This window comes from Eptatretus burgeri, chromosome 14 (assembly GCF_056783735.1).
Source record: "Eptatretus burgeri isolate ZD-2024b chromosome 14, Ebu_testis_v1, whole genome shotgun sequence".
Lineage (NCBI taxonomy): Eukaryota > Metazoa > Chordata > Myxini > Myxiniformes > Myxinidae > Eptatretus > Eptatretus burgeri.
Genome location: NC_140974.1, coordinates 69,291,585 through 69,318,196, shown reverse-complemented (window position 1 = coordinate 69,318,196; position 26,612 = coordinate 69,291,585). Strand labels below are relative to the sequence as shown.

Below are 26,612 nucleotides of genomic sequence, written 5' to 3'. Positions count from 1 at the left end.
TGCATTTTCCCAGATAATGTATTTTTTGCACAAATACAGCCAACCACAAATGAAATGAACTTTTCACCACCTTTTTAAAATGTTAATAAACACCCAAATATACAGGACCTTCAGAAAGGATTCACACCCCCCTTGACTTTGTCATTTTGGGGGTATTTTGTGTGGATCAGTAACAATTTGTTTTTTTATTTGGTCCATTTTAAATTCATGCTGCAACAACAAAATGTGAAAAAGTGAAAAAAACTTTTTTAGAAATTTTAATGAATTTATTGAAAATGAAAAGCTGAAATGTCTAATTTACATAAATATTCAACCCCCTGAGTCAATACTTTGTAGAAGCGCCTTTGGCAGCGATTACAGCTTCGAGTGTTCTTGGGTATGTCTATCAGCTTTGCACGTATGGATTTGGGGATTTTCTCCCATTCTTCCTTGCACATTTGCTCAAGCTCTGTCAAGTTGGATGGGGAGTGTTGGTGAACAGCAATCTTCAAGTCTTTCCACAGATTTTAACAATGGGATTCAAGTCTGGCTTTGGCTGGTCCACTCAAGAACTTTCACGTGCTTGTTCTGAAACCATTCCAGTGTTGCTTTGGCTGTATGCTTGGGATCATTGTCCTGGTGGAATGTAAATCTTCACCACAGTCCAAGGTCTTTTGCACTCTGAAGCAGGTTCTACTCAAGGATTTGCTTGTATTTGGCTCCATTCAGGTCAGGTCAGGTAAAGGAGTATGCGCCGGAGCAGCGTGTTCATTGTTCCCTCCATCCTCACAAGTCTCCCAGTCCCTGCTGCTGAAAAGCATCCCCATAGCATGATGCTGCCACCACCATGCTTCATGGTAGGGATGCTGTGAGATGGTTGATGAGCTGTGCTCAGTTTCCGCCAGACATAGTGCTTTGCATTCAGGCCAAAGAGTTAAATTTTCATCTCATTAGACCACAGAATATTTTGTCCCATGCTTTTTGCAAACTCCGGGTGTGCTTTCATGTGCTTTTTTTCTCAGGAGTGGCTTCTGTCTAGCCACCCTCCCATAAAGCCTGGATTTGTGAAGAGCTGCAGAGATCGTTTTTGTTCCGGCAGGTTCTCCCATCTCAGCCAAGGAACTCTGTAGTTGTGTAAAAGTGGTCATTGGGTTATTGGTCACCTCCCTGCCCAAGGTCCTTCTTGCCCGATTGCTCAGTTTGGTCGGTTGCCCAACTCGACCAGCTCTGAGTATTTGCATATTCATTCCATTTCCTAATGATGGAGCTCACTGTGCTCTTGGGAACTTTCAACACTCCAGAAATTGTTTTATATCTTTCCCAAGATCTCTGCCTCCTCACAATTCTATCTCGGAGTTCTACGGACAGTTCCGTGGACTTCACGGGAGAGTTTCTGCTCTGACAATGACCGTCAGCTGTGAGACCTTATACAGAAAGGTGTGTTTCTTTCTCAATCATGTCCAATCAATTGAATTGGCCACAGGTGGACTCCAATTAAGGTGTGGAGACATCTCAAGGATGATCAAAGGAAATTGGATGCACCTGGGCTCAACTTGGAGTGTCATAGCAAAGGGGTCGAACACTTATTGACTCGAGCCATTTCAGAACTTCATTTTTAATTTGTGAGAAATTTCTAAAAACATGTTTTCATTTTGTCATTATGGGGAACTTTGTGTAGATCGGTGAAAAAATTTGAGGGGTGTGAATACTTTATGAAGACACTGTAGATACAGCCTTAAAAGCACAAAAGGAAAGCCCACATCATCACAGTCTTTGCAGGTAACCATCAACTAGAAACAATACAAACTTTAAGAAGCACTAAAGGTAATGAAACAATTAAAATCCTATTTTAACAATTTCTATTTCTGACTAAGAATTTAATACAACAATGTGAATACGACTGAAGAGAAAAAAAGAAGAAATTTTCAATGATAAAACCTTTCCCTGAGTTCCGTTTTTTTGTTTTTTGATTGGCAACAGTGGTCGGTTATCAATCAAAACAGTATTTCCTCGCAATAATAATAAATAAATAAAAACAACGAGCTTTCAATGATTCCTGTTTCAGCAAACCGTTATTGTGCAACGATTGCAAATTGGAAGAGTTCAGCTTACAACAACCGAAGACAACCTCAGGTGTGCATGTGACCATTTTTGCTGCTCACACATTCTGCATTTATGACCGAGACATTCCTGTGTCAGCAACAATATCACAGCAAACGTACAAAACAGTCTCATATCAAATCTATTCAGCCGATATCGTGTTCCTTTATACACCACAAGTCATGTAATGATATGGGGGAACCCAGGATCACGTTTCAATCCCTTCCCCACCTGCTCGTACGTCCATTTGTCTACTTACGACCTTATAATCCACATAAAAAGTACATCGATGTATCTCAGCGTGTTGGGCCTGTGATGCGATTCATGGCTTAGGCCGACGTGGAAAAAAAATAAAAATAAAAACTCACAAATTTCTTTTTCCCCAATGTTCACAGATTTTGAGAATCAGCATCGTCTTCACGACTTTGATAAAAGTTTTTTGGAAGTAACATTTTTTTCTCCCCCACAGTGGTCATACTTGAATCGATGAAACGTACAGAAACATGTAAAAGAGTACTCGTGAATTATACCATCAAAGTGTCATGACTACAGCCAATACAACTGCTGCTATTGAATTTATGTATCGGGTATTACAATAGATTCCATCGCATGACCTCAAATCTTATTTAAATTAAATTATTAAACAACTTAAAATTATTAGTGATGGCAACATGTCATATCTACATTAGTATCGTTCAGAAGATGAATTTCAGCAAATTATGCAAAATTACGGCTGAAAAAAACAACAACTAAATGAATCTAATGATAGAAAAATGAAAACCAAAACCTCCAGAATATAATCAGATGGAACAGAATCACAGTTTCGTTGTCGAGAAAGTCAAGAACACGCAAACCCGATAGACAGGCAAAGCTTCAGACCCAGCACAAATAAGGTCGACATCGAAGGCCTTGAAGCCTGCAGAAAGGTGAAATACAGTGTAACATGCAAGAAATTGTGAAATACTTGTTTTCACTCCTGTACGTACGAAACTGGGCTGGCAGGATGGCCGAGAGGTACGCACACTCGACTCCAAGCTGTCTCGCCTGGGTTTGAATCCTGAAACAGCTATAAACTGTCACCCCGGTGTTTCACAGGCCTCCAAAGCCAGATGCCAACTGGGCATCCTCCATCATGCAAAGTCCCTTCATTGGCACGCCTGAGCTCCTATCCACCTACAAGGCTTTCATCCGCAACATGATGGAGTAATGCATGATGGAGTCATCTTGCTCAGCCTGACATCTTTGAAACCAAGACTTTCTAGATCATTGGAATCCCTCACGATGAAGCCGAGTCTATCGGCCTAACACTTCACCATCGCCAAGAGGTCGGCAGTCTCTGTCTTATTTCTGGTCTTGCACCCTCTGTCCTCTCCATGCTCTGTCCCCCCCCCCCCACCACGACCCCTCCCAAGTATCTGCAGGATGCACACGGTACACCAGCAACCCCCTCCTTGTGAAACTGCTCAAATCCAGAACCACTGCTCACCTCCACTCATTTATGTCTCTTTTCCCACCTGTAGAACCACCTTTCACACTCCCTTCGATCTCGTTCTCCTACCCCTCCCCCACCCTGGGTCTTCAAGACAGCGGTTCACCACCATCTCAGGTCATACCCTATCCAAAGCCATGATCTTCTCCACACCCGTTAAACCACCCCCAATCCTCCCAAAATTTTGCCTATATATCCATCTTGTCCACCCCTAACCCTCATCCTCACCTGCATCTCATTTGTCTCTGTCTACCATCTCTCTCGCCACCCTGCTATAGGTGTTTCCCCTTTCTCTTGCTGTTCCCTTTGTTATGTTGTGTCTTGGTCTGTTCTGTGTCCTCGCTCTTCTGTGAGCTTAGACCATATATTATTATTATAATTATTATTATTTTTTAAAATAATAATAAAAGACCGAGGGGCTTGAACATCGATTACTTGTACATTAAAGCAATGATTCATAAGGCACAAATGACAAATTAACATACAATAATGGGGTTCAACTCTTGTGCCTTATAGATCTGCAGAAAGTGATTTGACCAAGCCAAATAGGTCACCCATTCTCTTACAGTGGCAACTTTAAACAAGAAGTGGAAACAAAATCCTCCAAATAATGCCTCGCAGTGCTTTGTAACAGCCTATCTGTACCAATATATGTACAAAGATTCGTCCAGTAAGAAAATACCATAATTTCATGCACATAAACATGACAAGTGCAAGTGGAGTGGATCCTTACACTTGAACAAGGAAAACCCAAGGCAAAAACATGGACCAAAAACATAGTTTGACTCATTCCAAAACACAAAACGTTATACGATAAGTAAGCAAAGTCCACTTCCATCCAATTACAGTTTGTGTACACAGCTAGCTCTTCAATAATGCAGCAACCTTTTTTAAGAGTTGTTGATGATTTACGCCTGCAGATGCCAACAATCCACCGTCACTGCTGGGGCTGTTATAGTATGAAATTGATTCACCAGTCAGTGTGGTCATGTTTCCGCCGATTGCCTCCAAGATTGCGTTGCCTGCACAGATGTCCCACTTCTTGATTAAAGTTGTGTGGATGTATACATCAGCCTTATCTGACTTGTCATTCTCAACATCGATTAATGATAGGGCCTTGAAACCTGCCGACACACAAAATAAAATAACGAAGATTATCACATCGATCAAAGTCCACGGTTACCAAGAGGTCGAAGCATTCACCGAATGACGACATTTTATAAAATTAAAAATTAAAAAATACATATTTATGATGCCAGAATGTTCAAGGAATATTATCAGTTTCTGAATGCAACAACAGCTCAATAATACATTCGCAAAATGTAACATCATATTTGTAATGATTACATCATGAAAAAGCTGTGTGGTGGAAAATACACGAAGATTCTGATAGTTAACAAGATACTCGACTGAGCCAACAGATTCGCAGCACACAAAACGTGGGCAGAGACTTGGATCAAAGAATAATCACTCCCCGTGCACGAAGGTGAATGGAGGTCATGCATTCACCCGTTTGTCTCGTTTGTGAGCAGGACATCGCAAAAAGTTATAGACGGATTCGGACACACCCTGGTGGACAGAGTGGGTGCGTGACAAGGACGAATCGATTTGACGTTGATGACCCAGATCCGGATCCAGATAACGAGAATTTTTTTGATTTCTAAAGTGATTCTGCATAATTGAGAGATTTTTTTTGAGTACATGGCCGAAGTTCGTCGAAAAGCGAGTATGCTGAACGGATCAACGGAGCAAGTACACGGAGATAAATGGAGCCGGCGAGATCAATGGAGCTAGTACAATGAAGGCATGGGCTGGACCATCAGGCCCACCCCAATATCACCACAAGCTGGCATTGCATCGACCCCACCCCCAACCCCACTCGGCTCAGAGTGGTTTGTAGTTTACCCCTCCCCATACGACCAACCCTAACACCTGACCTCGCCCAGACTGCAACCTGGGCAGAGATGGCTCGAAGGCGGTCAAGGAGCTGGCAGACCAGAGCTTGGTGATCTACCCCTCACACCTCGAAGCCACACAAGTGCCACCTCCATGTGATTTGCGACCATGCAGGGGGGGCTCCATCCCAACGTTTAGACAGATCAGGACACTGCATTAAGGTCATGGCTACCACCTCATCCCGCACAAACCTATCAAACAGGTCGGTCACCAGGCCTGGAGAATGAAAGGAGCCCCCACCACAAACGGAACGTGCGTGGGGCCAGTTCACACGAAGTGAATGGCGTGCAGGACCTCTGCAACAGCAGTGGCCTCCTTACGCCATCCAACATCAGCCGCCAAGTCGAAGGGCCGGGCAGCGTGATGAGATTTGAATCCCAACGGTATCCATACACTATCGACGAGTTTGATGGCTCGTGACCTTGCCTGTGCAGGGGGGGGGGACATAAGGAGAGAGTTCCCGCACTCATGCCCAACCGGTCCAGCCACGATGGGTGAACGCGGGGATCTCCCCAATACGAGAGGCATGCACTGGCCCAAAATAGAGATGGAACCAAAAACAATATTTTGCATGCTATTTCAGAAAGTTGTGGATGGGTTATGAAAAAATTTGGGGGATGGGTGGATGATAAGAACAAGCCGATTAGATTTTGGTTGAAGTCCTGATCCAGATCCGGCCCATCAGTGGGATACAAAACGTAAACTGTTCAGCCTGGAGGAGGTCTGCGCTCAACTGAGCAACGTTGTAGTTAGCAATGTTAACGAATAAATTTTTGGTGAAAGTTAATTGACAATATATCTTGCTTGTGATATTTGATTAGTTGGTAAGATCAACAATAATGCTATGTTTATGATCAGGTAGTTGGTACAAACTGCAATAAAGAAATAAATATCATAACAGGCAGGACACTACAGTGAAAAATTAAACTAAAAAATAAAATCTCTCACATTCCAGACAAAACATCTTCACAGTAAAAACAAAGTAGTGATGTAATTACACACCGACACTGCTTCCAAAGGAACCCATCCCCCCCCCCAAAAAAGAAGTCTAATTTACTGGTACCTGCTCCCCCTGCAGAGACAATGGAAACATTGGTCCCAAACACCTGTTGAGTAAGGTCCTTCACAATGCCAGAGTGAGAGCGAGACATGATAAATGAGAGTTTGCTCGGGTCTACATTGCGTCGTTTGAGGTTGGCAGACAATCCGTGGTTGGCAAAGCCCCAAGCTGGAAAACACACAATGCCCAAATACATACACATCACATGATTCGGTGACTGCAGATAACAACTGAATAATAATAATAATAATAATAATAATAATAATAATAATAATAATAATAATAATAATAAAGGACAGAGCACGGTCAATTTCTTCATACAAAAAAACAAACAAAACATTTTTCATGAAAAACAAAAACAGCCACACCCTTTCTCATTTTCACATCCACAGCGTTCCTTTATTTCGCTCTTTTACAAACCGGCCACTTTGTAAAACTTTTACAAACATAGAAAGCACAGACATCCATCCCAGCACATTCCTAATCAAGACTCTGATGACTTAGCACGCTTCTATGACATATGTGAAGCTGAACTTCCACTTCACAAGGCTGAACGTGCTGCCAAGTCGATTGGACTGGTACTCAATGCTGAAAAATAAACGAAGTACATGCAGGTCAATCCTTATGCTGATGGAAGTCCAACGCAAAAAGTGAACGACTAAATACTTCAGCTCCTACACTGACATGCAGCACCACTTGGAATGCAGGAGAACCAAGGCTTGGGCAACAGTTCACCCCCTCCACAAAGTTTGAAGATCTCCAGTCAACAGACAAAGTAAGCTAAAGATCTTCAAAACAACCATCGAGTCAATCCGTTGTGATGGGTGTGAATCCTGGTCCTTGCCCCAAGCACTGGAGGAATTGTTGGATGGTAGCTATACCCGATCGCTTCGCAAAGTCCTGAACGTTTCTTGGCGAAACCATATCACCAACAGAGATTTGTATGGTTCTCTTCCCCACATCTCTGCTAGAGTGAGTGAGGCAAGCAGACATCACCTTGTTGGTCATGTGATGCGCCATGAAGAACCAGCAAAAAATAATAATAATCCGACTCTGGAGGCTCGAGGAACCCCAAAGAAGGGGGTGTCTTCTCACAACCCTTCGCGACATCGAGTAGTGATGAAGAAGAGGAGGAAGAAGACAAACTTGAAAATAAAATAAACGAAAGATTTGACCCCTTTTTGTCTGTTCATCAGCAGTCTCAACCAGTGAGAATCAGCCCGTATTTCAGTTCACCACGATACCTACTTTGTTACTTATGACGCAGTGGAGTGATGCGATTGTACATGATGCGACTGTATGTGATGGTGTACAAGCAGATTGCAGCTGTCCAAATGGCTTTAATCCCAACTAGAAGGGCACTCTGACGTCACTACGTCAGCAGATATGCCTCCGCCCCCATTATTACATCATTATACATACTTGTACCAAGTGTGATTTAAATCCCTGAACCCAGATGCAAAATATTAAATAATCCTAGCTGCCAGACCATGCATCCGATCAGGTTGAAATTTAAAACACATATATATATATATATATATATATATATATATATATATATATATATATATATATATATATATATATATATATATATTGTTACGGTTGTGGAAATTCGCGTTACACCATAAAGAGTCCTCAGGTGAGATATATCGGTAAGTTCATGTGTAATTAGCCCAAACCCGTTGTATAGAGGGAATATATGTGATCCATTCAGGCTGCGACGCTTCAGTTGGCTGTTTTCTTTGGCGATTGTTAATTTGGTGCAGAAACAACAACGAACATCGCCACAACCAACATCTCAACGATCACGCCATTCACTACACGACGCCACCTTCCACAACGACACTACCACATCTTCGCCACTCGCCATTCAACGAGCACCGTGTGGGCACGTGCAAGAACAAAAACCAACAATGCTTGTGGGTTTTCCCGCCTAATTTCCCCGCCTAATTTCCCCGCCTGATGCTTCCACCTGAATCCCCCCCCCCACCATGCTTGGTGTGAAGGGGAGGGGTGCGGCAGCTCGCTCCCGATTGCTGGATGCACGGCATGAGGCGGTCGGAGTGGGGGGCACGCCCCCCTTTGAGAGCTTCCTGGAAGCGTTTCGAAGGAAGGAGGAGCCAAGAACGGGGCGGGGCGCGGGGCGGAGCGAAGGGCGGAGCCGGCCCCTACAAAAGGGTGGGCGTGAAGAGTCGTGGTGGGTTGGTTGTTCCCTTGTCCCAGTTGGAGGCTGAAGGCTCTTGGTTCGTGCAAGCGATTGACAAAAGGCATGGACGTGAAGGTCGACGAGAACGTCGTTCCCTTTCCTGTTCCCTTGTCCCTGAAGGGGAATTGTGAAGAGTTGTGGTGATCGTCCCTGGTCGGAGGTTCTGTTCGTTCGTCCGAGCTGTCGAGCGGACCACACGAGCGACGCGCGGCACGAGCTCGCGGACCACGCGGGAGGGACTCGGAGTTACGATCGCCAAGGACTCGACGCGCTCAGGGAAGTCGCGACTTCCTTTTCTTTTGGGGTTTTGTGTAAATGTCTGTGGGTGGCGCCAGTCTTAAAAAGTAGAACTGTTTTAGTGTTGTAATAATTATATTCGGTTTTAACTCTTTCCCTGCTTCCTTTTGACTGTATGGCTGTATATATGTGCTTGTGTGTGTGTAATAAAGTGCTTGCTTGTTGAACTGTTTCCCCGTTTCTCTGCGTCCCTTCCTTTGTTGAATCTCCATCTTGCATCATGTAAGGGATTAATAGTGGGTTTTAAAACACCCGGTAATTAATCGGAACCGTCAAGGCCGACGATAACTCCGCTCGGTTATCCCTGTAATACGGAACGAACCGCTTAAGCGGTTCGTGTCCGGAGTCGGTCTGTGGCATGGTCCCATCCCTCGGCAGATTACCCCGCGCGGGTACTTAGGTATATCGACATTCGGCGATTCACCCTATTTTGCGCGGGTAGACTGCGGACTGGGTGGTGGTGGGGTTAAACCCCCACCCATGACTGGTTTATGGCGGTAGTCCCAGGAGGGTCACGACTGAATTGTCCGTCCGGTGGGCGACGCATATATATATATATATATATATATATATATATATATATATATATATATATATATATACATATATACATATATATACATATATACATATATATACATATATATATATATATATCCCATGACTACGAGATCATATGCCTGGTGTTGACTGAATGGTTAATGTGGTGGGCTTGGGATCCTAGGATCCCGAGGTCAAATCCTGCTTGGCTATTGAATTAATAGCAGGTGGGTTTGACTCAGCCCGTCATCCTTCTGAGGTTGGAAAAATGAGTACCAATTTGCTGGGATGATTGAGCCATTTGAGTATCCTGTGTTGGAGCGGTGACCCGTCCAGGATTGTGCCCAATAGCCCAGGAGACTGCTTTTGCAGCACCAATGCTCTGTTCAGAGTATGGTCCCAATGGATGGATGGACTAGATCATGATTGTGATGTTTCATGTCAATTGATGAAGTGGTTCAAGAGAAAGAAATTTTTTTTTAATATTTTCGTTGAATCCAATATGGCTGCCAAACCATGTGGCCTATTACTTATTCATGAACATCCTGGTATCCCCAAGGCTTGAGGAGCATGTGGGTGAAGTTTCCCCTCGAACTGTCAAGCCATCCTCGAGATGATTTTCAAAGGTTTATTCTTCAAAAAATAAATAAAAATCATAGCTGCAAAACCATGCGACTTATGACCTCAAACGTGGAGAACTTTTTGTTCCTCATGGGTAGGCGATCATACCTGTAAAGTTTCACCTTGATCTGTTCAGCCGTTTCGGAGAGGATTTTTTTCAAGTTATGTTAAAAACAATATGGCTACTGAACAACATGACTGGTGTCACCAATTCCACACCCCATCCCACCCCCCCCAATGCAATTTAGCCTGAGATGACACTCAAATTTACACACTGATCGGATAAAGCATTCAACGTGTGCAATGACGTCATTTAAATTAATTAATTATTAAAAATCACTCTTGTTTCCCATTGATTACATGCCATGCACCAAGTTAAAAAAATTTTCCACGGACCAGTTTTGGAGATACAGAGGTCCAGTTTTTCCTGTTTCCAATATGGCTGTCACACCACGTGACTTATGATGTCATAATTATCATCAAAACAAACATTCTACATGAGTAGTCACACCTACTCTATGTTGAAATTTTTTTTGTCAATTAGACAGCAGTTACAGAGAAAAAAAAACAAACAAAAAAAAAACAACTGAAAATTAGCGTGGACGGATGTACATACTGACAACCCGAAAACAATGTCTCCAGAGACTTTGTCCGAGGAGACATAAAAACTTTCAATAATCGATATTACTGCAAATGAAACCTCAAAAGAAACCAATTATGAATAGCAATCAATGAACTTTAGAAGCACCTGTGAGATGCGTGAAGGGCTTGTGAATGACACCAATGAGGGGGTGACCTTTCACAGCAACGCACACCATGGTTGTTACATACTGTACAAGATCTTCTGCAAAAGGCACAACAAAAAATATATATATATATATTAGAGACAACGGGTAATAGACCTTTTCAACATAAAATATTTGAACGGCTGAACGACTATTGTAAGTCCCCCCCCCCCCCCACAACAATACAACAATGATGCTCATGGAAGAGCAGAGTAATGATGCTGGGGGTAAAAAAGGCAACAAACTGACGGTATGACAGTGGGGCAATAGTTAAACGCAAGCAAGGGGATGAATGAATGAGGAAAGACAAGAGGTTGAAGGGTAAGAAACAGCAACCTTTGAGTCAAAGGGCTAGGTGAGGTTGAAAGGGTTGAAGGGTAAGAAACAGCAACCTTTGAGTCAAAGGGCTAGGTGAGGTTGAAAGGGGTAGGAGAGATTGCAGGGTAGGGATGGGGGGTGACAAGATACGGTAGTGCAATAGCTGTACAAATCCTGGAGGGAAGAGCCCTTGGAGCCCTTGGAGGCTAAAGCCATTCAGATGTTTTAAGGAATGATTTGGAACGATGGAGGATGCCCAGTCTCCGACCGGGGAACGATGGAGGATGCCCGGTCTCCGACCGGGGAACGATGGAGGATGTCCGGTCTCCGACCGGGGAACGATGGAGGATGCCCAGTCTCCGACTGGGGAACGATGGAGGATGCCCAGTCTCCGACTGGGGAACGATGGAGGATGCCCAGTCTCCGACCGGGGAACGATGGAGGATGCCCAGTTTCCGACCGGGGAACGATGGAGGATGCCCAGTCTCCGACCAGGGAACGATGGAGGATGCCCAGTCTCCGATCGGGGAATGATGGAGGATGCCCAGTTTCCAACCGGGGAACGATGGAGGATGCCCAGTCTCCGACCAGGGAACGATGGAGGATGCCCAGTCTCCGATCGGGGAATGATGGAGGATGCCCAGTCTCCAACCGGGGAACGATGGAGGATGCCCAGTCTCCGACCGGGGAACGATGGAGGATGCCCAGTCTCCGACCGGGGAACGATGGAGGATGCCCAGTCTCCGACCGGGGAACGGTGGAGGATGCCCAGTCTCCGACCGGGAACGATGGAGGATGCCCAGTTTCCAACCGGGGAACGATGGAGGATGCCCAGTCTCCGACCAGGGAACGATGGAGGATGCCCAGTCTCCGATCGGGGAATGATGGAGGATGCCCAGTTTCCAACCGGGGAACGATGGAGGATGCCCAGTCTCCGACCAGGGAACGATGGAGGATGCCCAGTCTCCGATCGGGGAATGATGGAGGATGCCCAGTCTCCAACCGGGGAACGATGGAGGATGCCCAGTCTCCGACCGGGGAACGATGGAGGATGCCCAGTCTCCGACCGGGGAACGATGGAGGATGCCCAGTCTCCGACCGGGGAACGGTGGAGGATGCCCAGTCTCCGACCGGGAACGATGGAGGATGCCCAGTCTCCGACCGAGGAACGATGGAGGATGCCCAGTCTCCGACCGGGGAACGATGGAGGATGCCCAGTCTCCGACCGGGGAACGATGGAGGATGCCCAGTCTCCGACCGGGGAACGGTGGAGGATGCCCAGTCTCCGACCGGGAACGATGGAGGATGCCCAGTCTCCGACCGAGGAACGATGGAGGATGCCCAGTCTCCGACCGGGGAACGATGGAGGATGCCCAGTCTCTGACCGGGGAACAATGGAGGATGTCCAGTCTCCGACCGGGGAACAATGGAGGATGCCCAAGCCAGCTTTGTGATATCGGCCCAGGAGAGGTCATGGCTGATGTTGAGGCCTAGAAATTCAGAAGATTGAACGTCTTTCAGTAACTAACCATGGAAATACATAGATAGGTTTGTTTAACCATCATTCAAGAGTGACACTGTCATATTTGCCAGGATTACAAGACATTTTCCAATTATCAGAGCAGCAGCTAATAAATTCCAAATCTGCAGAGTGATGCAACAACTGTCCACCTGTCAGTGGGATGGGGGTACTGTTGGACATAATGTCCAGTCATCTGAAAAATGGAAGAGGGTTTTCTCGACAATCAGAAAGATTGTTTATGAAGATGAGGAACAAGACTGGGTCCAAGACACTACTTTTGGGCACTCCAGCCTACACTAGGAGTGGAGAGGGTTTCCATTAATGGTAACATGTTGACTGATGCAGTCGAGGAAGTCCAAAATCCAGGAATAAAGGCAGTCTTGTATGGCACACACTGCAAGCAAGCTTGGTAAACAATGCCGGATGTGTCAAATGCGAAATATTTATTCAGCACGACTGTCCTGAGCTCTTAAGAGATTTAGGGCCTCCAACCCTTCTAGTTCTCCGGCATGTCCACAATTGAGTGACCAGACCGGAATCCAAACTGTTAATCGGAGATCAGACTGTTTGAAAAAGAGGAGAGACTTTACCACCAACAGCAATGATGAATTCCATGAGTTTACAAAAAATTGGAAGCGAATTTACTTGTTTTTACAGTTGCTTCTTGTGCACAGGAGTGATGTTTGTCAACAATTCGTCCTTGTCAATATCAATCGAATCAATAACCCAACCTGTCCACCAAGTTTCATCCGAATCCGTCCTCAACTTTTTGAGATATCGTGCTACATATTAGTTTAGCTCTATCTCTCAATGGTGAAGAATCACTTAAAAATTTTTAGTAGTCAGATCCGAATCCAGATCTTCACCAAAATCGAATAAGTTCATCCCTGTCACACACCCAATATGTCCACAAAATTACTTCCGGATCCGTCCACAACTTTTTGAGATGTCCTGTACACAGACAAACAAACAGATAGAAAGGGGTGAAAACAACCTCATTCACCTTCGGTGGTGGAGGTAAAGAAATGGAGAGGAAGGAAGTAAGAGAGGGGAAGCTAAAGGAGAAGTGGGAAAGTTAGGGGAGGAAGGAGAAAGAGAGCATCAGAAAGTCTGCCATTTTTGGATCCATACGTTATTCAGATGGCCCCCTTTCCCCACATCTCCAATCAGAGCAAAATACCATGACTCGTTGACATTCTGATTAGCGCAGCTGTTCAAGCTTTAAGATATCAACTGAATGATTCCAAAACGTTTGCAATTTCACTGCAAACCACCGAGGCTCTCCTATTTCTGTTTACATATCTCATTTCAATAAGCAAATGACCACACATCCCTTTTCTCAGGTAATGTACTTCCTATCCATAATAAGATTACAATGGTTTGGTGACTATACCATCAATTCCTCTTCTCCAAATTCTGCTTTGAAATACAGTGCAAGACTTAAAACAATGTCCATTCTCGAGAAAAAAAAAAATATATATATATATATATATAATTTATTTAAAAAATTAATGTCCATCTGAGGAACGGCACACAGTGATGCCTCGCCCTGCCTGCAAGACAACAAGATGGCAGTTTATAGATGGGTTCAGGTTCAACTCAGGTAGAGAAGCAAAATATAAAATACAGAGAAGCAAGATATATACATTTCTGGGGATATGGCACTGTTGAGAGTTCAGTCAAACAAAAATAAATTCCCTGTTTGTTAATAATCATCACATTAAATAATAACAGGACTGGCAGGGTGGCTGAGAGGTATGCACACACAGCTATGAGCCATCGAGCCCGGGTTGAACCCCAACCCAGCCATAAACTGCCATCTTGTTGTCTTGCAGGCAGGGCGAGGCATCACTGTGCCGTCCCTCGGATGGACATTAAACTGGGCATCCTGTTTGCCGGCATGAATTAGAGATGCCATGGTGCCCTTTCGCGAAGAGTCGGCGAGCTATCGCCGGCACCCTGAACAAATGCCAAATTCCTGCCCTAATCTACCAGGGGCACTTCCTGGTCTTGCCACTCTGTTATTTACCAGTGAACTCTTTTGTGGCATCCAGTGGATCCAACCAAATGGTGATATCACGGGCTGGCACGAGTAGTGCATCGGGCAGCTGCTTCAGCATGTCCTGAGGGATCTGGCCACTCCATGGGATCAACTTCAGGTCAGAATTGTCATGCTCCTCAGATATTACCTGTTGGGTGGGACAAATCATTGCACTTTAGGTTTGCAGTACTGCCAGAAATTTTATTTAATCAGCATTTGTACCAGTCTTTTACATCTATATTCAGCTATTAGTTAATTTTGACAACAATGCCACTGCAATTGGCAGCAGTTTCTCGAAGGACGTGTGGATGTGTCACAAAGTTCTGGACTTGTTACCTGAGCAGCACCTCCGCAAATGCACTGCAAAAAAAAATTATAATTATATGCATACAGAGAAACCGTCCCGTATAAAGGGAGGGGCGCTTGGTGGCTCCCTTGATTGAATAAAATACAAAGCAATCTTTCACATCATAATCATTTCAATGTCGGTATGAGTCTGGATTTTTGGCCGAGCACATCGAAACGTTGTTTGCAAATTCGATGAGATGATGTGATAATAAAAATTAAAAAACCATTTTCATTTGTCGCTTCTTCTTTCATACGGAGCACATAGTTGCAAGTGGCATCATTGGCTGAAGGTGTGGCTGTGCTACTGATGGCAGTGCCCCCTGCAGGTTAGGGCAGGAATTTGTAATTTGTTCAGGGCGCCGACGATAGCTTGTCAACTCTTTGTGAAGGACACTGTGGGAAATTTAACGTCTAACTCACACTAGTGGATGGGACGTCCGGTTTAAACGTCCATCGGTGGGACAGCACACATATTGATGAATCACCCTGCCTGAGATGACATTTGATAGCTGGGTCAGGATTCAAATCCAGGCTCGACAGCTCGGAGATGAGTGTGTGCACCTATCGGGCCTAGACCATCCTGCCAGCCCCGATTTGTCCGGTGTGGTTAGAAATATTGGAAGTGCTATCAAAGCAAATGCACCACGGGCAAATTCTCCAATTCAATCCCATGACTGACCTCTGGTATATGATGCAGTTCTTGGAGCTACATGGCTTAATAACCTGCCCCAATACCTGTTTGCTGGCTGACCACATTTCCGAGGTTCATCACCGAGGAATATTCATTCGTCAACAGCTTTGCTTGGCCAAGCTCGACGAAAAACCGAGCAAGGCACCATCGATATGCAGCTAGTGCCATTCAGAATGGCTAGAGGATGAGGATCCAAAAAAGTTTTTCGCAAAAACTGCATTGCTTGGCAGGAAACAGCAGTACAGGACTTGAACCTCTCTCAACACAGGCACGTTGACATCGTCTCGGTATCACCTCACATCGATGGGAGGAAAAAACCTGACAACTCGTTGTTCTTTACCAATCCCATCAGGTTGTGTGTAATCCTCTTGTAACCAGTAACCCATTTTGATTTCTCTCCTGACATCCAAGCTTTCGACTCACCCAGACTCTTCAGTTCCTATATTACAGAGCATGCAATCGCCTCCAGGTGTCCGTCCATCCAAAATGGAAAGGATATCATAGCAGGTGTGAATTGATGTCTAATTTATTGGGAATTTCATCCGACTACATGAAATAAGGCAATTCCTTGTATGTGTGTGTGTATGCATGTCTGAAAATCATAGAAAAACAAACAAAAAAAGGCTGGGCTGATCTCCACCAAATTTTGCAGACATGTTGGGAGTACCCAGTGTCAGGTCATTGGCACAAAAAAAAAATCCTCAGGATTTTCACCTGTACCCGTTCCACAGCACAAGTGGTTTACTGACCCTGCTGCAGACAAGGGAGATTATTAGCCGCTTGCAGATACAACCCGTCGCTTCACGGACAGGGTATTTAAGGGGGGGTTTGAGAGAAGGAGGGAGGAGAGGGAGAGAGAGAGGAAGAGAGGAGAAAAGGAGGGGAGAGAGAGGAGGCAGGAGGAAGGGAAGGCTAGAAAGGGGGGAAGAGTGAGGAGGGGGGGGAGGTGGGGAGAGCTATGCCTCACGAAACGTTGCTATACCATAGGAGGGAGAGGTGCGAGGATCTGGTATGAGAGAGAGAGAGTATGTGAAAGAAAAAAAAGAGAGAAAGAGAAAGGTGAGGGGTGGATGTGGGGTTAGTAAAGAGAATGATATGTTATGCATAATGACCGAACACACACATGACGACGATGACGACACAACAGAGTTTTTTAAGTAATCCGCTGGAACATCTGCAAAAACTTTGATGTCCCAGCTCCAGAAAATTTGTGGGAAAATGAACCAAAAGTAATCACTGAAAACAGGGAAGTACCGACCGATCACGTACGAACTAATGATCCCATCGAGCGTGAACATCGAAAACAAAGCGTTGCGACCAGATATCATACTTAGGTACAAAAAAGAGAATGAAGGCATTGCTGATTGAGGTGTTAACAACAGTGATTTTGGACCAAGCGATGGAGAAATCAAGAAAATGACCAAATATCAAGACCTCAAGCATGAAGTGAAAAGATCCTGGAAACTGAAGAATGCCAAAGTTGTACCAGTGATAGCTGGTGCGACAGGAATGATGACAAAGAACCTCACAGAGATATTAAACATAGGGGCAATATCCCAGGATACTCAGCTGGTAGTGGCTGGATAAGATAACTAGGCAACCACTGGTAGGCATGGATGACCCACAAAATATATAATGGAGAAGAAAGTAAATACCTATGGAAGTCTTTTTTAATGCCATGAACAAACCTTGGTACATCACGGGTGATAAAGGTTGTGGTCAAGTTTCATCGAAATTGTGTGTGTGGTTTCAGAAAAGAAAGCAAATACATATTTTTGGGGGGAACCCCCTCGTAGAACATCCTAGACTCTAATTTTTTTATGTCGTGAACAAACTCTAGTACATCACGGGTGGTGAAGATGGTGGTCAAGTTTCATCAGAATTGTATGTGTTGTTTTAGAGAAGAAACCAAATACATATTTTGAGGGGAAACCCCCTTAAACCCCCTTCGAGACAGATTTTTCGAATGTCATGAACAGACTTTGGTACGTCATGGGTGATGAAGGTTGGCATGAAGTTTCATCGGAATTGTGTTTATCGCTTCTGAGAAGAAAGCAAATATAATACCTCTTTGGGCTTTCCTGCCGTAATGTGGCGATTCCTTACTTCAGAACCGAACATATTTTTAACCTCCGCTATCGAAGATGGATGGAGGTTACTGCTTTCACCCCTTTCTGTTTGTTTGTTTGCTTGTGTTTATTTGTTTGTTTGTGAACAGTATTACAGAAAAACTCCTCGACGGATTTCGGCGAAACTTGATGGGGGGGTTAGGTCTAGTCCAAGGATCATGCCATTAGATTTTGGACTTGGTCCAAAATCCAATATGGCCGCTATGGCGGCCAATTTGAAAAAAATATTTGAATTTTTTTTTTTTTGCATTTCTACATTTTTAAGTGATTTCCAACCCCCCCCCCCACCCCCCAAAAAAAATTTGTTAGAGAAAAAAGATTTTTGCAACTTTTTTTCAACAAAATTTCGATTTCTTTTTTTTGCATTTCAACATGTTATAAGTGATTTCCAACAAAAAACATGCCAAAATTATAATTGCGGCTGATTTTGGAACTTCAGGTGGATATACCCATGCAAAATCAATTTCTGTCTCAAGGAATCTAGTTATGACGAATGAATTGAGTATGTAAAAGTTAAAAGTAAAAGGGAAAGTTGAAAACTATAACTCTGTGAGCACTGTTGACATCAAATTGAATGAATAGGATATCAGGTTCACTCGAGTGACCTAGCAGTATTGGCGGCGGAGGTTTTGCACTCTTCCGAGTGCTCCCCCTCTAGTTTTCTCATTGTGATCATATAATATATTTTGCCTTCCTACCTCCAGTGTAGAACCACGGTATCGCAAATGAATGTTGAAGAACGTGCCAAGTGGCTTTACCATGAAATACACGAAACGTTTGAAGAAACTTTTCAATGCGAAACATTTAATTAACCTCCGCCATCGAAGATCGGAGGTTACTGTTTTCACCCCTTTCTGTTTGTTTGTTCATTTGTTTGTGAACAGTATTACGGAAAAACTCCTCGACGGATTTCGACGAAACCTGGTGGGGGGTTAGGTATGGTTCAAGGATCATGCCATTAGATTTTGGACGTGGTCCAAAATCCAATATGGCCACTATGGCAGCCATTTAGAAAAAAAATATTAGAATGTTTTTTTTTTTGCATTTCTACATGTTTTAAGTGATTTCCAACCCCCCCCGCCCCCCAAAAAAAAATTGTTACAGAAAAAAAAAATTTGCAACATTTTCTTCAGCAAAATTTCGATTTTTTTTTTTGCATTTCTCCATGTTATAAGTGATTTCCAACAAAAAAAACATGCCAAAATTATAATTGCGGCTGATTTTGGAACTTCAGGTGGATATACACACGTAAAAATCAATTTCTGTCTCAAGGAATCTAGTTATGACGAATGAAATGAGTATGTAAAAGTTAAAAGTAAAAGGGAAAGTTGCAAACTATAACTCTGAGCACTGTTGGCGTCAAATTGAATGAATAGGATATCAGGTTCACTTAAGTGACCAAGCAGTATTGGCGGCGGAGGTTTTGCACTCTACCGAGTGCTCCCCCCAAGTTAACCTCCGCCATCGAAGATGGATGGAGGTTACTGTTTTCACCCGTCTGTTTGTTTGTGAACAGTATTACGGAAAAACTCCTGGACTGATTTCCACGAAACTTGGTGGGAGGGGGTGGGGGGGATTAGGTATGGTCCAAGGATCATGCCATTAGATTTTGGACTTGGTCCAAAAAAAAAAAACTTAGAAAATTTTGCAACTTTTTTTCAAAAAAAATTTCGATTTTATTTGAAAAAATTTGAATTTTTTTTTGCATTTCTACATGTTTTAAGTGATTTCCAACCCCCAAAAAAATTTGTTAGAGAAAAAAAAAACAAATTTTGCAACTTTTTTTTCAAAAAAATTTCGATTTTCTTTTTTTGGCATTTCTACATGCGCATCGATCTCGTTTAGTTTATTCAATCGTGGTTCAGTAGAGTCTGATCCGTTTTGACCTACAATGAATTGGATATCAGGTTCACTTAAGTGACCCAGCAGTATTGGCAGCGGAGGTTTTGCACTCTACAGAGTGCTCCCCCTCTAGTTTTAATTTGTATATATCTCTGCCGAAGTAACGGGTCGTACAACATCGTCAAAAATGGGAAATGTCGTGGAAAATAAAATTTCACATTTTCAGTGAGGCAGCCACCGTGTGTTGCACCGCAGAACAACACGTGGCCAACGCAGGCGAGTTGCCCTGAACTTAGTTAAAGTCGATCTATGTACAGTATTCAGTGACAGTGTGAATATTGTAGAGTGCTGGCTTAAGCACGACAATGAAACGGTCGATGAGAAACGGCTCGCTTGGCACACAATTGGCAATCACCGAACCGTCATATTAAACATACACCTCCCGGAGAGGCCTAAAATGTCAAATATGTCCAAATTGGTCAAACGAACACTTTCCAGGAGTTGGAACTGCTTGTAAGTTCGATTCTGGAGATTAAATTTTGTAATTGTACTTAGTTTAAGAGATAATCATGGTGATCACATGTGTGGAAATGAAATAAAGCCACGAATGCCGACGTCTCCGGGTGTTTATAGCGAACGTAGTGAGCTTCATACTCAACGCGTGCACATGAGAGAATAGGAAACAACAACAACAACAACAACAACAACAACACAATACCCTGGCAATTTGGAATCCGTGTCATTGGCTATGACCCTTTTGCTTCCGTTCTTTTTTTGGTTTCCGGTTTTTGTCATGGGGAATGATGCATGCCGGGAGATCATGACCGGAAGTGTTTATTTATTTATTCAATTTTTTTTTCCCCAAAGTTAATTTTATCCTTCCGAAAGTGATTTTTCTCATGACAGGAAGTGTTTATTTCGTATTTAACATGACCGGGAGTGATTTTGAAACTCTTTCCGGAACTTTTAATTTCTTTTATTCTTGACCAGAAGTGATCGTTTATTTATTTATTTATTCAATTATTTTTTCCCAAAGTTAATTTTAATAAAGATATCTCCCGCATCATCAAAAAATATTTTTTGATCGTGATTTACATTATTTGATCGCTGATCCCGAATCCAGGCTGAAGTAACCGGAAATTGCGTCAAAATCATCAGCTGTGCGGCGCTTACATGTACCACGGTATAGTTGGCAAGTATACAGTTGTGAACACGTTATAGGTAAAGTCAGAAGCGAATGTAAGAAGAATTCTACGTTCGCTTCTCGGCTTTGCCTATTCCATATTAGCGAACACAGTGAGCTTCATACTTAACGCGTGCACGTGAGAGAATAGGAAACAACAACAACAACAACAACAACAACACAATAGCTCTGGCTATTTGGAATCCGTGTCGTTGGATATGACCTTTTGCTTCCGGTTGTTTTTAAACGCTGTGCGGAGTATAAACACGATTGGGTTTTACTTCTATCTTGTGAATATAACTTAACGCGTGCACATGAGAGAATAGGAAACAACAAAAACAACACAATACCATGGCAATTGTGAATCCGTGTCGTTGGCTATGACCCTTTTGCTTCCGTTTTTTTTTTGTTTCTGATTTTTTTTTGTTTCCGGTTTTTGTCATGGGGAATGATGCATGCTGGGAGATAAAGGCATCGTCGGAGACATGAAAGACCCAAATAATATCAGACATGGTGTATATTTCCTCCACTGATTTTAAGAAAGATATCTCCCGCATCATCAAAAAATAATTTTTAATCGTGATTTACGTTATTTGATCGCTGATCCCGAATCCAGGCCGAAGTAACCGGAAATTGCGTATACAGTTGTGAACAAGTTAAAGGTAAAGTCAGAAGCGAATGTAAGAAGAATACTACGTTCGCTTCTAGTATTAATTTTTTTAGATGAGATCCTGTTCTAGGCGGTGTAGTTGTCGTTGTGAAGGTAATGTTGAGGAAATTTTTTTTTTCAGATGAGATCCTGTTCTAGGCGGTGTAGTTGTTGTTGTGAAGGTAATGTTGAGGTATAATGTTGAGGTAATATTATTTTTTTTGGATGAGATCCTGTTCTAGGCGGTGTAGTTGTTGTTGTGAAGGTAATGTTGAGGTAATATTAATTTTTTTAGATGAGATCCTGTTCTAGGCGGTGTAGTTGTCGTTGTGAAGGTAATGTTGAGGAAACTTTTTTTTTCAGATGAGATCCTGTTCTAGGCGGTGTAGTTGTTGTTGTGAAGGTAATGTTGAGGTAATATTAATTTTTTTAGATGAGATCCTCTTCTAGGCGGTGTAGTTGTCATTGTGAAGGTAATGTTGAGGTAATATTTATTTTTTTTAAATGAGATTCTGTTCTAGGCAGTGTAGTTGTCGTTGTGAAGGTAATGTTGAGGAAACTTTTTTTTTTTCAGATGAGATCCTGTTCTAGGCGGTGTAGTTGTTGTTGTGAAGATAATGTTGAGGTATAATGTTGAGGTAATATTAATTTTTTTGGATGAGATCCTGTTCTAGGCGGTGTGGTTGTCGTTGTGAAGGTAATGTTGAGGATTTTTTTTTCAGATGAGATCCTGTTCTAAGCAGTGTAGTTGTTGTTGTGAAGGTAATGTTAAGGTAATATTTATTTTTTCATAGCAAAAAGACTTTAATTTGATATATTTAAAAGCGAATGTAAAAAGAATTCTATGTTCGCTTCTCAGCTTTGTTAGCCTGGTGTTGGCGCAGTGGTTAGGGCAGCGGCTTGGGATCCAAAAGGACCTGAGTTCAAGCCCCGTTGGGCCACTGAATTAATACACCAGGGGGTTGACTCAGCCTGTCATCCTTCCGAGGTCGGCGAAATGAGTACCAGTATACTGGGCCGGTGTATACCCCAGTTAAAATAGGTGTACCATATCCCTGTGTCGTAAGAGGCGACCAGGGTTGCGTCAGGAAGGGCATCCGGCGTAAAACATGTGCCAAATCACTATGCGGATCATATGGATGATCCACTGTGGCGACCCCTAACGGGAGCAGCCGAAAGAAGAAGAAGTTCGCTTCTCGGCTTTGCCTATTCCATATTAATGAACGTAGTGAGCTTCATACTCAACGCGTGCACATGAGACAATAGGAAACAACAACAACACAATACCCCGGAAATTTGGAATCCGTGTCGTCGGCTATGACCCTTTTGCTTCCGGTTTTTGTCATGGGGAATGATGCGTCCCGGGAGATAAAGGCATCGTCGGAGACATGAAAGACCCAAATATCAGACATGGTGTATATTTCCTCCACTGATTTTAATAAAGATATCTCCCGCATCATCAAAAAATAATTTTTAATCGTGATTTACATTTTTTGATCGCTGATCCCGAATCCAGGCCGAAGTAACCGGAAATTGCAGCATCGAATGTAAGAAGAATTCTTCTTCGGCTTTGCCTATTCCATATTAAGCATTGCAGCGTACACAGCGATTCGTAGCTGTGATGAACAGGCATTCGGTAATATGAATGAGGAAAGTGAAGAAAATAAAAAAAATTATTGTTAAGAAACCGTTGCGGCCTGTTCCAAGTCAAGGCATGGTTGAGTAGGCCAAAAAAAACATGGCGGCTTCAGACTCCATCAGCGAGGTTACCCAGGAAACGCCTTCAGGCCCCAGAGAGGGAGGTGGCCGAGGATTGCCTGATGAAACATATAATTAAATAATCCATTAATTATCTTCAAAAAGAGTGTTTTAATTAACCCAAGCAACCAATTTTCACTCTTGCACTTCCTTGGAGTTTTCTTAGTGTGTATGCAAAGTTTCGGGCTGCTCGGTTTCATGGACACACACACACACACACACACACACACACACACACACACACACACACACACACACACACACACACACACACACACACACACACACACACACACACACGGACGTGCACGCACCTTGAGGTACGGAAAGGTGTTGTGGAACAGTCCGAGCATTGCGCGGTGTGACATGATGTCCCCAAGAGTGAGCGGTTCGTCGACCCCCTCCTTGGTGTGCCCTTTGACGCGGCCCTTCAGGTCTCCGGACTCTTTGACGTTGCGGACCTGCTGTCCACCGAGCACGGCCGCCTCCACGGACAGCGCCAACACCTGTCGCAGATCGACGAGGCGGGCCGTGTCGTGGGCTCCACGGGTCAGGAGGAGGTAAAGCATGCCGAGCACGACCACCGCCGACAAGGTGACGCCGAGCGGCGACAAGCGCGGCGAACCTGCCATGTTTACCTGACACGTTTCACTTCACCTCAGTGACACCGACGGCGACGAGGCTCGAACTCTTCATTCAGACTAAACCGTGTTTGTACTTGTTCGATCCGTCCCGATAAACTCGAATCAACCAACGGAAAGTTTACCAAATCATTGGGGACAAAAAGGAATCCAAGGACAAGTCGGTTCGTTGCTGAGGACCTACCGCTCATTGTTACATCATGGCCGACACAAAGTGTACGACGAACGAAGCCAGAGCGAACGTGCAAGGACATTAAACAGCAACAACAACAATGATTACAAAACCAAGAATGGCACTCAGAAAATATTTAAAAGAAGGTCATCAGACGCAGGAGGAGGTCATTCGGCCCATCGTGCCTGCACCACACCAATGGCAGATTTAATCAATCTGTTGATGTCCCCCCCCCCCCCGTCCCTTCGTGTGAAGCCTTTTTGGTTGTCACACTGGTACTCATTTGGCCGACCTCGGGAGGTGACAGATGAAGTCAACCCCACCTGGTGTTAATTCAGCAGCAAACAGGGTTTGAACTCAGGACCCGAGGGTCCTAAGTCACCACCCCAAGCGTGAAGCCAACACCACGATAGTAAAATAAGAAAATGCAAAATGATTTTGATTTTTTCAAAATAAAGTGCTTTTTGTAGTTTTGGTATCCCCTCCCCCTTCTACCTCTTTTAGGGGAGGGGTATGGGTAAAAAACACAACAATCAACCACACAACACCCTTTGACGAGACCCCCACCAACAACACTCGGTATACGTACACTCAATCACCCGTCAATGCTCAAACTACCTAAAAGTCTTATCAACATCCCCATACCCCTCTATCTCCATAACTTCCAGGAACCTATCTAATTCTAATTTAAACTTATCTACTTTTTCTGCTGCCACAACCTTTCCAGGGAGACCATTCCATATAACAAGTATCAATACCTTCCTGAATCTGATCACCACCCCCTCTGATATCCACCTCACCTCCAAGCTTTGTGTCATCTGTAAATTTGGAAAACCTACTCTTCACCCCATTATCCAAATCGTTGATGTAAATAATAAATAATGATGGTCCGAGTACTGATCCCTGAGGTACCTCGCTACCTTCCTCCTCCCAGCAAGACATCCCCCCACTCACAGTCACTCTTTGCCTCCTTCCACTAAACCAGTTTACAATCCAATTATCTACCTGACCAGCCACTCCACAAGCCCTCACTTTGGCTAACAACCTCCGACGTGGTACCTCATCAAATACCTTCTTAAAGTCTAGATACACTATGTCCACTGCCTTTCCCTCATTCACCCAATCAGACACTGCTTCGTAGAAATCTAAAAGATTTGTTAAACAGGAACTACCTTTGGTAAACCCATGCTGACTACCTTTAATTAGTTTGTATTCATTTAACTTGTTCTTTATCCGGTCCCTAATTAATAACTCCACCACCTTCCCTACCATTGAAGTCAAACAGATCTATAGTTTCCCAATTCTTCTCTGGATCCTTCCTTCAATAATGGTGTTACATTCACTACTCTCCAATCCTCCGGTACCTGTCCTGACTCTAGTGAACTATTGAAGATATCCGTTAACATCTCACTTACCTGCGCAGCCACCTCCCTCAACACTCTCAGGAGGAAGCCCTCAATATCAGACATGACATCAGGTCTCGGTCTCTCTCTCTCTCTCTCTCTCTCTCTCTCTCTCTCTCTCTCTCTCTCTCTCTCTCTCTCTCTCTCTCTCTCTCTCTCTCTCTCTCTCTCTCTCTCTCTGTCTCTCTCTCTCTTTGTCTCTCTCTCTCTCACTCTCTCACTCTCTCTGTCTCTCTCTCTCTCTCTCTCTCTCTCTCTCTCTCTCTCTCTCTCTCTCTCTCTCTCTCTCTCTCTCTCTCTCTCTCTCTCTCTCTCTCTCTCTCTCTCTCTCTCTCTCTCTCTCTCTCTCTCTCTCTCTCTCTCTCTCTCTCTCTCTCTCTCTCTCTCTCTCTCTCTCTCTCTCTCTCTCTCTCTCTCTCTCTGGACATACATATCTCGTGTAGTTGATACAGCTTGGTTTCCCACCCTGCTCTCCAAACCCTCCGCCTATGGCATCCATGGCCGACTCCACACATGGCTCACTGACTTCCTCCACTCTCGTCGCCATTGTGTGGCACTCAAGGGAATCCTTCCATCTCCTCTCCCTCTCAAGGTTGGAGTTCCACAAGTCATTGGAATCTCCCGTCTCAAGCTGTCTCCATGGTGATACTCCTTCACCATTGTCCAATTTCCCCCTCCATCTTTCCCTCCACTGTTGGTCCCTCTCTCTCTCTCTCTGCTGTTCCTTTTGTCCTGATCCGTTCATTGTACCCGCACTAGCTCTTCCACGAGCCTCGACTGTGTATTCAAAAAGGAAGAAAAAAACCTTCATGTTGATACTCGAGGAAAAAGAAAAAACAAAAACCCGATGTGGAGTGACGTCACGGGAGGGGCGGGGCC

The 26,612-nt window shown here is 43.9% G+C and overlaps 1 protein-coding gene across 3 annotated transcripts; it reads right to left on the bottom strand.

Moving 5' to 3' along the window:
• Positions 1-24,334, bottom strand: BPNT2 (3'(2'), 5'-bisphosphate nucleotidase 2). 3 transcript variants are annotated; one of them, XM_085855415.1, is made up of 5 exons: positions 23,832-24,276; positions 14,906-15,065; positions 11,000-11,095; positions 6,588-6,752; positions 1-4,692 (listed from the first exon to the last, which is right to left on the bottom strand). In XM_085855415.1, the coding sequence occupies exons 1-5, from the start codon at positions 24,147-24,149 to the stop codon at positions 4,430-4,432; spliced, it is 1,002 nt and encodes a 333-aa protein (XP_085711541.1). In that variant the 5' UTR covers positions 24,150-24,276; the 3' UTR covers positions 1-4,429. The 3 variants fall into 3 exon arrangements, with proteins under 3 accessions (XP_085711541.1, XP_085711543.1, XP_085711540.1); XM_085855417.1 differs by lacking the exon at positions 11,000-11,095 and having other exon boundaries at positions 23,832-24,282; XM_085855414.1 differs by lacking the exons at positions 1-4,692; positions 6,588-6,752; positions 11,000-11,095 and adding an exon at positions 11,118-12,844 and having other exon boundaries at positions 23,832-24,334.
• Positions 24,335-26,612: the final 2,278 nt, after the last annotated feature.

Bases quoted from the DNA above. Each gene is read 5' to 3' on its own strand.
- BPNT2 (XM_085855414.1), bottom strand. From the start codon at position 24,149: ATGGCAGGTTCGCCGCGCTTGTCGCCGCTCGGCGTCACCTTGTCGGCG. The intron at 15,066-23,831 runs GTGCGTGCACGT...CCCACCCAACAG, and splicing joins ACACCTTTCCGTACCTCAAG to GTAATATCTGAGGAGCATGA. The intron at 12,845-14,905 runs GTAAATAACAGA...CTGAATTTCTAG, and splicing joins TGCCACAAAAGAGTTCACTG to GCCTCAACATCAGCCATGAC.